The 14,156-nt window shown below is 51.0% G+C and overlaps 2 protein-coding genes across 4 annotated transcripts in view; one reads left to right on the forward strand and one right to left on the reverse strand.

The window, feature by feature from the left end:
• Positions 1 to 4,786, reverse strand: ANAPC16 (anaphase promoting complex subunit 16). 2 transcript variants are annotated; one of them, XM_065747043.1, is made up of 4 exons: positions 4,720 to 4,786; positions 3,932 to 4,089; positions 1,682 to 1,756; positions 1 to 126 (listed from the first exon to the last, which is right to left on the reverse strand). In XM_065747043.1, the coding sequence occupies exons 1-4, from the start codon at positions 4,773 to 4,775 to the stop codon at positions 11 to 13; spliced, it is 405 nt and encodes a 134-aa protein (XP_065603115.1). In that variant the 5' UTR covers positions 4,776 to 4,786; the 3' UTR covers positions 1 to 10. The 2 variants fall into 2 exon arrangements, with proteins under 2 accessions (XP_065603115.1, XP_065603116.1); XM_065747044.1 differs by lacking the exon at positions 4,720 to 4,786 and adding an exon at positions 4,488 to 4,519.
• Positions 4,581 to 14,156, forward strand: part of ASCC1 (activating signal cointegrator 1 complex subunit 1) — a 23,993-nt gene continuing 14,417 nt past the window's right edge. The window contains exons 1-5 of one of the 2 annotated variants that reach the window (XM_065747038.1): positions 4,581 to 4,597; positions 5,385 to 5,500; positions 6,405 to 6,504; positions 7,347 to 7,444; positions 8,656 to 8,834. In XM_065747038.1, coding sequence (XP_065603110.1) covers positions 5,389 to 5,500; positions 6,405 to 6,504; positions 7,347 to 7,444; positions 8,656 to 8,834 — 489 coding nt within the window. In that variant the 5' untranslated portion in view covers positions 4,581 to 4,597; positions 5,385 to 5,388. Of the gene's footprint in view, positions 4,598 to 5,365; positions 5,501 to 6,404; positions 6,505 to 7,346; positions 7,445 to 8,655; positions 8,835 to 14,156 lie in introns of those variants that run through there. The other variant, XM_065747037.1, reaches the window with a different exon arrangement.

Below are 14,156 nucleotides of genomic sequence, written 5' to 3' on the forward strand. Positions count from 1 at the left end.
CCAAACTCGCTTAGCCCGAGGAAGGAGTGAATCCCAGCAGCTGCTCTATTGGCTTGTACCTCCACTCATCGGCCTCCAGCTCCTCCACCAGACCGGCCAGTTTTTCCATCCGTGCAACTTGTTGATCTGCACAGAGTTCAAAGGTAACCGCGCTTTGCGACGACATCGCAATTAGGCGCCGCAATTAGCTGTAAATCCCCAGCTGTCAGCGGGGAGGGCAGCGCAGGACCCACCCCACCAAGAGCTGATTTGAATGCACCCCCACTGTACGTGTGCGAGCGGACAGGAGCTTGCCACACCGCACGGGGAAGCAGAGGGGATTGGGCAATGCTGGATCTGTCTTTACCCATCCCTGTTCAGGTCCTGGCAGGGAAACACGGGGATGTACAGAGGTGCAAACAGCACCGAGTTCTTTCCTTTAACCTTAATATTGATGGTGCAAAACAGAGCCTGGCCTGCACGCAGCCCTGGCTGCAGCACTGACAACGGTCTTGGGGACCGTAGCAGAAAGGCTCTGCAATCAGAGCGTGCTAACGACAAACAAGCTCAGAGCACAGGCAGGTTGCCTCCCCGGGCTTCCCTGGGACAACTTGTTCCTCTCAGCTTTATTTCAAGCCAGTTGCGCGCTTGGCACGCAGGCTCCGTTTTCAATGAAGTGGTGGAGGGATGAGAATAGCCCTTCTTCTCTTGGCTGCACCACAAGTTTCATGGCTTGGCAGCCTCTCAGAAAAGAAAAGAAACGGGCTGCTGGGAGCCAGCTTGCTAGCATCGAACGTGCACAGTTTGTGCTGACTGCAGCCGCAGAGGTTGCTCTCACTCCACCTCCTGCAACTCGCTATTTTGAGAGCCAACAAACAAACAAACACAGCCATGACCTCGATCTTATTTTAAACCTTTCCTTCAGGGAGGCGGCTCCCACAAACCAGTTCGGAGAGCTGCTGCTCGTTAGGGTGCCAGTCCAGGCACTGCTACGGAGCTACAGAAACAATGGCTCCAAAGTTCAGCTTTGCTTTGTGGCCCAGAAACATGGGATCGCGGCCTCGCAAGCTGCTGCACACCCTGAGCCCTCTTCCTGGCAGCCCTCACTGGTGGAGAACAGGAAACCTCTCCGGGCCGAGACAACACATGGAAGTACCCATTCTAGCTGATGAGAGGTGGAGCCCAGAAAGGATGTGACCCTCAAGAAACAGATGGGCTGCAGTGCTGAGCTCTGCCCGGCAGCCTGAAGATGAGGCTGTGTGGTCAACCCCATCGTTCAGCTTTCAGCACCTGGCCCAGGCACCTCTGGAAACCTCTCTTGACCTGGCAGAGCTGTCCCTGGGCTCAGCAGGGAAACAAAGGCAGCATCAAGTGACTTGCCTGAGGCCAAAGAGGCAGTCAGTGCTGGGCCACCATCAGGCTGTGGGCGTTTCCTGCCCCGAGCCTCCTCTCCCGGCCTCACCTCCTGTGGAGGCAGCTGAGCACGGGGTGATGGAAAAACAAGCTGCAAAAGGCACAGCCTGTTCCCACCCGGGCTATGTGGGTTCCCTTTGCTTTGCATAGGGTTCACTGGTAGCCTGACTCAGCATTAATGCACAAACTTAAAAGGCTACTCTGCTTTTTTGTGGTTGGCAATATGTCAGCCTTTCTGCTGTGCTTGCCCCCCCGTCTTCCCTCATCAGCTGAAACACAATGTGCTTACCGTGTTTCACTTGCTTTAATGTAGATGCAACCTGATAGCTGAAGACAGACTCGCAGAGAAATCTTTCTGAGCCATCTGTAAACAGAAAAAAAGGGAGCTGGTTTCATCTGCTCTGAGAGCTTTCTGATGGAGCAGCCCTAACCAAGCGCTGTGGCCAGTGTCAGATTTGAGCTGTGGGTTTCCCTGCCTGTCTAGTTTCAGCTCTTTCTCCTCTGGTTTCTAGGCCCTGTGCTCCAATCCTACCAAGGGGTGTGGGGGGTGACAGTGCTGGTGCAGGGAGTCTCATGCAGCCAAGCCGAGAGCAGGAGGCAGCTCTGCTCCCTTGGAACCACGAGAAGCTCCACTCACAGGCATGGGGACGGCACGCAGCGGGGGAAGGTATGGCAGGCAAGAGGCAGAACAGAAGGAAACTCAAAGCTTTCTCTTTGTTCTTATGAGTAACACCAAAAAGCCAGCAACTGAAGCTTGCATGCGCCAGCAGCTTAATCGCTCCAGACACAAAGTGCACTGACACCTCCCTCACTGAATAAAGCCATACTGGGTTTGGAAGAGACAGGAGAAAGGCCAGGAACGGCCATTCAGGGCGGATTTACATCAGGCTAGAAAATCCCCTCTGCTGCAAACAGCAGCTTGGAAGGGACCTGCGTTGACTCCCAGCAGGCTGTGACCCTTCTTGGGGCTGCTGAAACCCAGCACCTGTCCTCATGACCAGCAGCATGCCCAGCAAGCTGCACACACCTGATGGAAACTGCAGGGAGCTGCGTTACTTGAGCCCTCGCCTCCCTCGGGCATGCGAAGGATCACATTCTGCCGTGGCATTTTGGTTTTAAGTCAGTTGAAGAGCTTCCAGAGCACTGTCAGGTTGGCACAGGGGTTTCGCACTCAGTAAGGCTGCAGGTCCACAAATACTGTTACATCCCCCCCAGACCCAGTCAAGTAATTTTAGTCTGCTTTTAAATAGAAGCTAAGCTAAGCTACGGAGAAGCTAACAAATATTATGACAGTCTCTGACTCCCTTGAGGCTCAGACACTTGCATCCTTATAATGCTTCATGATTTCCCACGGGCTTAGACCGTAACCCGGCACAAGGGATTTCACATCACGTGTCTGACAAGCTGAAAGCAACCTGGAACAGAGCTAACTGTGTGTCCTGGACTAAGGCGGCTTATGCCACTTCCGTCTCCAAAAAGGATTCATTTAAAAACAAGTGAGTCAGTTACGATGGCAATAAAAATCAGTTGGTTAGCAGGGGTTTTTGAGGAGGAAAAGGTGCTGCTCACTTTCATTATCTCTGTGGGAGACAACTGCCTTCCCTCTCCTCTCATTCCCCATTTGCCTCCAGCCTGGCCACCCAGCCTGAGCAGCTCTCAGGAAGAACAGTTGCCTGTCTATTTGCTAATGTGAAGTGCTTCATTAGTTTAATTTGTTTTGAGGAGTCATTAGATTCTATGAACAACTCTTTAGTCATGATTACTTCAATAGACTGGCACACGGACTCTAATGTGTAATAAAAACAGCGATTACAACACAGAGCTCAGTTCCCAGCTGCCCTGTGCTGCCATGTCATGTCCATACCTAGGGAAACCCAGGCTTGTCTGAGCCAAAGGCCAGCTAATATGGCCCTGCAGAACACTGGAGTGGGAACGTGCTCAGACTCCAGGAGTCAGTAGTCCCAATTCACTGCTGAATTTGTGCCAGAGAGCAGGAGGCATGCCTCCAGCTGGGTCAAGGGTCCTTATCATCCCTTCATGCTGCTCACGCAGACCACTACAGCAAGGTCTCAGCCTGGGTTGAGAGCCAAAACAAGCCTCGCATTTCCTGGCTAGCAGGGACACAGGCTGCCTCCTCTACTAGCCCAGTCCAATCCAACCCCAGAATGCGTTTTGCCAAGAAAAATATTCCTGCCTCAGCTATCTTTACAGTAATTACTGCTTGACTTCAAAGGACCAGCTAACAATGAGCAATTAATGCTGTCATGTTCCCTTTCAGGTGGATCACTTCCTTGTCTGAAGCACTGTCACGGACTTAAACCTGAGGTGACTGCAAGAAAAGTCACTTCCTCACAAGTGACTGGAGGCAGGGAGAGCCGGAGCCATGAGGCAGGCCATGGGAAAAGGCACTCCAACCAGCTCCAGCCCTGGAGCTTCCTTCCTCCTGCCCTCTCGCCTCTGCCTGCCCAAGTCTGAGAGGGCCTTGGGATCCCATGCTCGTGGGGAAGGAGGAAGTGCAGTAGTCAGCCAGCTCAATCACCTTCCAGCATCTCGCCGGCTCCCTTGGGGTAGGTGAAGAGGGCCTTTCGGGGCGGTGCCAGGTCTGAGACGCTGAAACCAGATCCTGTCACAGAGCTGCCGCTGACCCCGCCAGCCGAAGAGGATGAGGAGGAGGCAGCCATTTCACTCCGTCCCAACCTGCGGCCAAGGAAGGGAGGAAGGAGAGTGCAGTTAGGAAGGGCAGCTCCGTGGGAATTCGGGGCCGAAGACGTCAGTGCTTAACGGGTACAAACTGAGCTGGAAGCCTCATCCCAGGTGCCCACAGGCCACAGGGAGCAGCAAGCAGCAGGCAGCAGGCCGCGAACAGCTCTCACACCCCAGCGCACGCCACTTAAAGAGCACTTCCCTGCCTATTTCAGGCATTTGTGCTCAACAGGCTTTTGATAGGTCACACCACACTGGGCAGCCGGGAGAAACTACCGCGAGAGCGGTGACACACCGGAGCAGGGCGTAAGGGGGCGCACGATGACCGCCATTTTCTCTGTGGGGACCGGTTACCGGCACCGCGCACGCGCCGCCACGCCCCCTGCCCACACCTGCTTCCGCGTCAGCACTGCGCCTGCGCGCCCTCCCACCCCCACCCCAACTGCCGAGCATGCGCCCTCGCTGCGGCCCCTCCCTGGCTTCCGTAGCGAGCCGCTTCCCGGTGAGTGCGGTTCCCGCCGCCGGTGCCCCGCTCCCTCCCGGTCAAGTGTCCTCCCTCTCGCCGCCCGCCCCCTCTCAGCACTCCTCCCGCTGTGGGGCGCGTCGGCCCGCTCCGGGCCTCACCTGGGCGCCCGCACCGCTTGGCGCAGGCGGCGAGCGTGATCGCGTTCGCGGTGCATGCTGGGCCGGGAGGGCGGGCGCGCGCCGCGCGTGTCCTCGTCCGACTTCCGGTGTGGCGGTAACCTTGGCAACGGCGAGTTGGTGTCCGTGTCCAGAATACCGCTCAGCGCTCCCTACGTTTGTCTCAAAGTCGTTGTGTTGTTCTGTTAAACACAGGTAACAGCGAGAGGGTTAGAGGTGACGGCCTCAGGTCGTGCCAGCGAGGTTCAGGTTGGATGTTAGGACATATTTCTCCTCAGAAAGAGCAGTGATGCAGTGGCACAGGCTGCCCAGGGAGGTGTGGGAGCCGCTGTCCCTGGAGGTGTTGCAGAGCTGTGGTGCTGAGGGACGTGGACGTGGTGGTTGAATGAGAGGACCTTAGTGGTCTTCTCCAACCGCAGTGATTCTATGCAAAAGGACATGTGGGGGTGGTTGGGTCACTGCCCTCTCAGAGCTGCAGAAGGTTAGCAGAGTTTGAGGAGCTCAGGGATACCCTTCAAGGCTTGTCTGCCCTCACCACAGCTGCAGAAGGTTAGCAGAGTTTGAGGAGCTCAGAGGTAACCCTCAGGGCTCATCTGCCCTCACACAGCTGCCTGTATTTTTGCAGCTCACTGTGCTTGGATGAGCAGTGTGATGGATGTGCTACGGCCCACCCTGGTCAGGATTGGTGGACGAGTGTACAGGAAGAACCTCATCCGTGAGCAGGTCCAGCAGCAAGAGGAGGAGGAGGAAGACTTCTACACAGGTGTGGTGCTGCACGAGGGGTCACTGCAGTGTCATGGTGACAGAGCTGATACTTGGTGTCACCTCTGGTGCATGTGTGCATGAGGGTCTGTGTGGTGGAATGAGATGTGGAGAGCGGGAAAAAAACACTTCGTGTTGGTCATCAGAGGGATGATATGCCTGACCAAAGGGTGGATGTAGCCCTGGTTACCCAGCATGGGCTTGGTTGACTGTTGCTGGCTGTTGATCACTTTTGCTGGCTATGATCTCTAGTAAAGACATGCTTTGGCTCTGTAGATCTGGTTTTCATGGGTTCTGCTTCGCTTTATGTTGTCATTCTGCCTGAATGCTTGTTGTAGTTCTGCGTGAGATGTAAGTAGAGAGAAGTCCCTCTGTTATCTTTCAGAGTGAACTGTGGCCATGGTGTTTCTCCTTTCCACTCTGCCTTTCAGTGCATTGAGCAAAGCTGTTGTAAGCTGCCTGCTACCCAGATCTATCCCTGTATTTTTGGGGAAGTACAGAGAATCTCCCACCTCTTTCTGGAAAGCGTATTAGATACTGATAGGCACAAATCTCTGCACCCTTGAACTGAATCTGTCCTCACCTTTTCTTTTTATTCTTCTGTGATTTGTCAGTTCCTGCTCCAGTGTCTCTGTGTTGTTGGAGAGCAGAGCAAAACTTGGAGGAGGGTATTCCCACCAAGTTGTTACACAGATTGCAGCCAGGATAAAGCCCAGGCTCTGAGTACAGGCTCTGCACACCTCCCAGCCAGGCAGATTTGGAAGCAGTCATGTTTTTTTGAAGCTGGTATAAGGTGAAATAAAAAGCAGTTAGTTGCAGCAGAGAGGAGTTTCTGTTGCTTTCTTTGACCTCAGGGGAAGGCTGTGAGAATGTTGTCCTAAATACAGCTCTGCTTTTCCTGGTAGGGCCCAGTGACTGTGCGGACGAACCGTGCGATACCTTTGTGGTGGAAGAGACTGAGAAAGGCTTCCAGTGCAGAGTGGAGGTTCCCAGCCCCTTATACAAGTGAGCCTTTGGGATTCTGTTTTCTGGGAGTTTCCTTTGTCTGGGGAAGTGTTTCTGTGCAGAATGTGTTTTTTCTTGGGGAAAGGGGGGTGGGGGGAGGGTCAGGATAAGTGACAGATCTCTGAAACATTCTGTTATGTGTCTGTCTTGCGTTTGGGAGAGGAAAACTGGCAATGCCTTTCTGGTGCAGTTGTGCCACGCTAGACTCCTGGTCTTTGCTGTGACAGAGACAGCAGGTGGTGCTTTCTGGCTGGTAGGAGAGTGTTTGAGCATCTCTTCCCTTGAACATGAAAGTGTCGGCGAGGGTGGAAGAAAGGGAGGAGGAACTGGGGTGAGCAGCCTGCCAGGGGACTTGTGAAAGCTTTGAGAGAAAGCACACACACCTGGAACTGACTGTTGACTCAGATCTGATGCTCACTGGGAAACCTGCCACGTTCAAAGCTTTATCCCTTTAGTTTTGATGGTTTTATGGGTTAAATAGATTTACTGAACTGTAGAGAGGAAAAGATTCTGTTGTTTTTTGGATGCTGGCAAATGATTACCCTGAGCAAAACACTGACCATGAAAAGTGTTGTTAGTTCTTCTTCTGGAGTGATGGGGGGAAAAATGACAATGCTGGTGTGCCATGGCTGAAGCAAATTGTGAGCCACTGTCTATCATCTCGTGGCCAAAGGCTAATGGCAGCCACTGGACCTGGCCCACATCTGCATCCTGAGCTGGCTGCATGTGTCCCTCTGGCATGGGTATGTCGCATGTCAGGGGAGCCACTGGGGCAGTTGGGGTGTGGTCCCTGATGGACAGTGGTCCAGCGATGCTGTGCTGTTCTGCTTTTATGCCTCCAGGTACATAATAGGGAAGAAAGGAGAAACGAAGAAGAGAATAGAAACAGAGACTCGAACCTCCATCAGCATTCCCAAGCCTGGAGTGGAAGGAGAAATTGGTGAGTGTTCTTTCACTGGCTCTTCCACGGTTGTGATTTGAGTGGGGAGAGGAAACTCCTTCTTCTGGCCCTGACTCTTCACTGCCCTGGGAAAATCACCTCCCTTTTCTTTTGAGCTTTTTTTTTCCTTGCCTATATACCCAAATGTGCTTTTTTTGTTGTAATTATGACTGTGTCCATTAATAAGGACTCTCAATACACATCTAGAAAGAATTTTAAGTAGGCATTGCCTACTTAGACATGCAATAAACTTCATCATGTTCTTTAATACAAGCAGTGTTTTGATGACATTGCTGCCTTTCTGGTGCTGTTAGTCAGTCCTCATAGTGAGAGCAGGCATCCTTGTACCGTATGTTCCTTCTCATCACTTGCAGTGTCTTAACAAGACAGGAGGTGTTGCTCACCAGGTTTCTGCCTAAGTGGGAATCCAGAGGGCTCTTGTTGCGTGGCGTAGAGTTACGTTCATGACAGGACAAGGAGGATTAGCTGACAGAGGACCCAGCTGTCCTACTGTGCAGGAATGTGGTGGCACTTCTCAGTAAGTGAGCCTTGACTTCTTCCTGAGAACTCTGAAGAACTGTTAGGAAGGCTGAGAGATATTGAAAACGTGTAATAATAGGAAGCCAAGAAAATCCCGCTCTTTGCAGTTCTTTCCTTTCAAGCTCAAGTGTGCTCTATTTGGTGCATACACAAACAATACAGGCCATCCTTTTGTAGATTTCCTTTGGTGCTTCGACTAAGAGACTGCCTTTATGAAAACATAAAATATTGCTCTAGAAATCTGAAGAGCCACTGAAGTGAGTGACTCTTTGCTATTGTTTTTCAGACACACACAGGCAGCTTTCTTGTGAGTGGAGGGATACTTTTGATGGCATCATCCTGCCTTTGCAGAGGAAAGTACAGCCGTGCCAGGCATTTTAAGTCAAGCAGGCAGTCTGGCAGGATTTTTCTGTGCGTGGCTGGGAGTTTTAATTCCTGCCACTTGTTCAGTGGGTTCTGGGATGACAGTAGAGAGGTGCTGGCATGCAGGTTTTTCTAATTCCTTTCTGGCAGCTGGTGAAATGTGCTTACCTCCACAGCATCCACCAGAATCGAGAGGATAAGTGTAATGCAAAATCACGATCCCTTGTTACTGTTTATTTTGCATGGGGGTCAGCAGTCTCAGTGTGGCACCGTGAGAAGTAGATGGGCGTTGCTTTGTTTCCTTGCAGTGATTACAGGACAGCAGCGCAGCGGGGTCATCTCGGCCCGGACACGCATTGATGTTCTCCTCGACAGCTTCCGTAAGAAGCAGCCCTTCACGCACTTCCTGTCCTTCGCTCTCAACCAGCCTGTCATCCAGGAGAAGTTCCTGCAGTTCAAGGAGGAGGTGCTGGAGAAATGCTGTCAGGTAAGCATCCGTGCAAGAGCTCCAGCCGGAGGAAACCCCTCCTGCAGAGTCTCATTCAGTGAGGGACTTTTTGCCTTTTACCTCTGAGGCTTTGTTCTTTGTTTCCTTTCCTAGCAGCCTATTTCTAACAGGCCTTCTGCTGAACTTGGTGGACCTGCTAGGAGTTCACTGGGAAACCTTCTGGGATGCAGGATGGCTTAGTCAATTTGCAGAAAAATATTTTGTATGGAGGTTGTTTCTTCTGGGTTTTTTTTGTGGGTTTTTTTGTTCTTTTTGTTGTTATTAACAGGAAAGCTTCTAAATAATGTAACAGACCTTTCTACATTTCTGTGAAACAAGATTCACAAGTTTGCTGCTGCTTCTATTTCACTTTTCTTTCTGTTACTGACAGTGAATGAGGATGGGTGTCAGGAAATGACTCGGTAGCACACGCCATCCTGCTAATCTAATCACTTCCCTTCCTCCCCATGAGAGTGGTGCTGACAGTCCCTCCTACTTGCCTTCAGATCTGAGAGCACCGAGAGCAGCAGGAAACAGCTAGGCGTAGTGAAAACAGGGATGGGATGAAGTGAAAGTAGAGCATTCCCTGCTGTATTTTAGTTTGCTTCTGCTTTGACAGAAATGGTATCTTGGTGCTTAGGGCCAGCCTGGGAAAAGGGAACACTTATTAAATTGTCACGTCCCCTGAGTCTGCTGGGAGGACATCTCTAGGCAACAGGAATGAGTTCCCCTTTGCAGGAGCTGAAGGTTAGATTGCATGCATGCAGCTGGGTTTGTGGGCTGATATTTTTACTGTTATATCCATTACTGCTTCTTATGTCTTTCAAAGGGAAAAGAGTAACTTTCCTAATTGCAGAGCTTGAGAAGTATGGTTTTCCTGTGTCTTTAGGCCTTGTGTGTGAATTACCTGATGTCTGGGGAAGATTTTTTATCATTGCTTGTACACTAATTGTCCCATCTCTAACAGCACAACTGGGCTGGCTTTGCAGTCTTGTTTCTCCAGGCAATCCTGATTTAAGCCCCTCTTCTCCACCCAGCTTCTTATTTCTCTGACATTTTTAGGAGGTTTCTATCACTCAGATTGCCACCTAATGTCAAGTACAAATGGTATTGACCAATAGATACAGGAGCTGGCAACGAGTGCAATGGCTTGAGTACCCATTCTTCAGGCTAGGAGGGATCGCCGTCTCAATCTTCAGTCCAGCATTAACTACCCCTGTATTAAAGCTTCTCTTTAGTAAATAAAAGCCCTGAAGGTAGGGGAATGGAAACATCAGACTGGGGACAGAGTGAGCCAGCCCTCGAGTTGGTGTCAGTGGTCTCCTGGCTCCCCCTGTTGGTTGTTTCAATGCTTGTGGGGGTCACCAAGTTACGGAGAGAGGCATTTTTTGTGTGAACTGTTCACTTCAGCATGGGCTCTGGCAGTGTCTGCTCATGCCTTCAGCCCTGGACTAAAAACCACTGCATTCACCCCGGTGTTTCTCTTGCCCTTTGTCCCTTGCCAGAGGGGCATATGGCTGCTAAAAGTTCTTCTGCTTGATCTTCCTTGACCCAGCAGTCCTTTCAGATACAGCTGGCCCTGTTCTGCTTTCAGCCTTGGACTCTGCTTATCTGATCTTCCACCTCTGGTTGTCTGCCAGCAGGTCCTGTCTCTCTCTGTGGTGAGCAAAACCTTGCTCAGTTCTGGCTTCCTGGCTGCTCGGTATTATGCAAATCTTTTCAGTGCAACGTCTCTATGATGCAGCCTCTTCTATTCATCTGCAACAAATGCCATCATCCACACGCTCATCCTGTGTCTTCATTCCTGCCCCATGCAGGCCTCACCTGAGCCTGCTCCTCTCCTTACAACGCATGTATTTTTCTTGCCTGTTGTCTTGGTTGCATCTCTGCAGCCCTCCATCAACCCACCGTCTGCTGGTGACCTGCCTTGTTCTCCACACCCCTCCTGATCTGCCCATGTTGTATCATTTTGCCTCCTGCTCGCTCTTAACTATCAGTTTGCATCATACCACTTGCCTGCCATCCACTTGGAAACGATTTCATAGATTTATCCTGGTGCTTTCCCCAGTGTTGTCAGTCACACTCCGAAGGAGCTGTCCGGGAGCACCTGCAAACCTTCTTGTGCCTGCTTGTCGTCCGTGGCTGCAGAAGCTCAGGTTTGGTCAGAGAAGTGCTGAGACCAGGCTAGCCTTGTCTTCTCTGATTTTCTGTTTCTCCTGCAGCCTCTTTGTTTGGGCAGCACAGCATCCTGCAAAGCCCTGCTCCACAGTTAGGGAGCCTGCAGGCTGGAACCTCTGGCTTGAACGGTGCTCAGAACCAGCACCCAGCCGTGGCTCCTCATTCCAGCAGCAGCACTGTCTCTGAGAGCACACAGCATCCTCTGCGTTTTGCTGCTGCTGAGTCATCTGGGCACTTTCGAGAATCTCCCCAGGTGGTGGCAGCTGGGACTGCCCTGCAGCAAGGCTTGGCAGTGTGGGTGGAGGCAGGAGGGCTCAGGTTCCTGCTCTCCATGCAGCGTGTGTGCAGGGTGCCCTGGTCTGGGGATGCAGAGTTGTGTTGGCCCTGCTCGGTGCCCCATGTCTCTTGAGAGGCTTGAGAATTTTCATTTTGAGCCTGAAATACAGTCAGAAGCAGGCTTTTGGAGGTTTGCATATGAATAGCCAAGGAATATGCTGAGCTTTATTTCTCTGCCCTTCCTTTTCCTGGTATTAGCAAAAAGGCTTCTAGATATATTGCTGCCTGTTAGTTCAGGAGTATATTGCAGCCCTGTATGTCTCTCAATCACTCTGCAGCCGGTAATGCCACTCTAATACCACTTTATCTCACAGCAGGGTCTGCTGGAAAGCACATCAGTAATGAAAAACAGTAATTCAAAACTGTGCCTCACAGAGCAATAAGAGAGCTTATAGATTTGTTCAAAGCGATGGGATTTCTCAGGGTACTTAGAGACATCTGAATGGATTTTGGGGACGGGAGCAGTGAGCTTCTCTTCCTGTTGCAATTTGCTGGTGCAAAGCATTGCAGCTTTAGGTAGACTCTGGTATTTGCATGAACCTCAGTAATAGTGGCAAGGAAGGGGAAGACTCGTGGAGAGGGGGGAATGTGAGGGTTTCTTCTGGCCATTGAGCATTTGTGAGGGACTTTTCTCTCTGAAGCAGTTGCCATGACAACCATTCATTTATATTTTACAGCATAGGGTTATGTTCGTGGATATATGCTTTTAACTCTATTTTTTTTTTAATCCTCAAGATTTTCTGTGAGACAAACCTCGTGTCGCAACACAGAATGCTTTGGGTGTCGTTTGTGCTATCAGATTGTCAGGGCAGCCAGCCAGAGAGGCAGAGCTGAGGGGACACTTTTGTGAGGCTGATTTAGTACAGAGATAAAGAGGTGGGTCACCCCGCCAGGGTCATCAGTGGTGTGGCACGGTGGGAGCTGGGCTGTCTGGGTGACCTTGGGAGCCTCCCAGCACAGCTAGGTGTTGGAGTGAGGAGGACTGAAGTGTTTGTTGCAGGTGGGTAAGGGAAAGGTTTAGGTTCAGCAGTGAAATTGCTGTGAAAAATCATTGTTGGGCTTTCAGAGCTCTGCAAACACAGCATTTGCAGGCTTAACAGGCTGCAGATGTAGCATGGAAGAGAAATACGATTGCTGTAATAAATGCCAACCTGTAAATATCAAACGTTGTTAATGAGGTATTACATCTCACAGTGGAAGGGACAGAAAATGGGAGGGGTTTTTCAGCTTGCAGTTCTTCAGTCAGTTCAGGAAATGCTGTTTTTCTGGCTCGCTTCTTTGTTTGTGGGTTGGGGTGGGAGAGGGCACGTAGCTGGCATGCAGTATCCTGCTATTAGGGAGAAAAACAGAAAGCTGTCTGCAAATATTGGAAGCTCTTAAGGCAGCAGAAAGGATGCAGCCAGGGAGGAAGAGCTAAGCAGTGTGATCCTTTGCCTTGTCACGCAGAAAGCTGTGCTGTGGTCTTTGGTTTCTTTGCTTAAGTGCCTTAGATTTATAGGAACAATGTGCTCAGACTTTGCAGAGAGATGAAGGCTCCTAATAAAACTCTTCCCTTGTTCCATCCAAAGAGGGAGAACAAAGGTAGGGGTCTAAGCAGTGAGAGGGAGATCTAATTAAAAAAAAAGGGGATTTTTTTAAGCTACGTGCATTGAAGTGAGTTGTTTTTTGTGACCATGACAATTTGGTGTCTGAGAGAGTGGCACAAGCTAAAATGGGCAATCACACTCAGATGATGCGTACAGGGAATGTTCTTCCAGCCTCTCAGTGCATCCTTAGGTGGTTTGAGTGGTGAATTTTTGAGAGGAACAGTAGGGTCTGCTGTATGTGTTTGTATCTGCCAGCAAGTCCCTGAAAACACACGGCTTTCAGATTCCCCATCAAATACAGGGGATTCCCTGCTGCTTGTCCTCACCACTCTGGTGCTGTGCTTTCCATTCTGCTCCTTGCTGTGAGTGTGGAGCGCTCACCTGCCACAGTCCAGGGGAGGAAACTGGTGCTGGAGTAGCTTGTCACCATGAGGCACTCAGGAAGCATGCCTTAGAATCACAGAATCACAAAGGTTGGAAAAGACCTTTAGGATCATCCAGTCCAGCCACCCTTAGGTCCCACTGGATGTAGCAGTTCCTAAAGCATAGTGTAATCTGGGACTGGAGTAAGTGGGTTCAAGCCCTTTTGTGTTTCACTGAGCTGTACCCAACCTGGAAGGGCTGCTAAGATGCCTGCAGAAGCATTGCCTGCCCCAGAGAGAGCTGCTTCAAATGCAGCATCCTGCTCACACAATGGGGGAGGTGGGATCTGCTGGCCTGTGGAAGGGCTGTACGTGGGGATTTCAGAGCTGCCTGAAACACCAGGGGTAAACCAGGAGGTTTATCTGGGTCTTGACCTGTTCACTCTGCCCTGCTGACTGTTCCGGCAGGGTGGTGTGTGGAGGTGCCAGCACTTTGTCAGCTGTCAGCCCCCACTCAGGTGCTGGGAAAAGGCTCCTTTTGGGGCAGGTCGACATTTACAGCACAAACTGTGCTGGGGCAGGGCAGTCCCTGTCCCAGAAAACAAGGGTAGAGGTTTTGCTTTCTGACCTGTGAACTACTCTACTGTGCAGTCTTCATCACTTGCATGTGCTGTGCAAGTGATGTCAGCTGTCAGGTTGTCTCTGTCAAGAGTCAGTCAAGCTTTCTCCTGGTTGCTGTTACTGAGCTGTTGTTTTGTGATGGGCCAGATATCCCCTGGCTACTGGTACCATTAAAAGAAACACTGATGGAAAGGAATTGTCTGGTCCTGCACGCTGACAACAGTCTGAGTGAAAGGGAG

The sequence above is a fragment of the Cyrtonyx montezumae genome, unplaced genomic scaffold (assembly GCF_038088225.1).
Source record: "Cyrtonyx montezumae isolate F1298 unplaced genomic scaffold, pur_monq_1.0 scaffold_4, whole genome shotgun sequence".
NCBI lineage: Eukaryota > Metazoa > Chordata > Aves > Galliformes > Odontophoridae > Cyrtonyx > Cyrtonyx montezumae.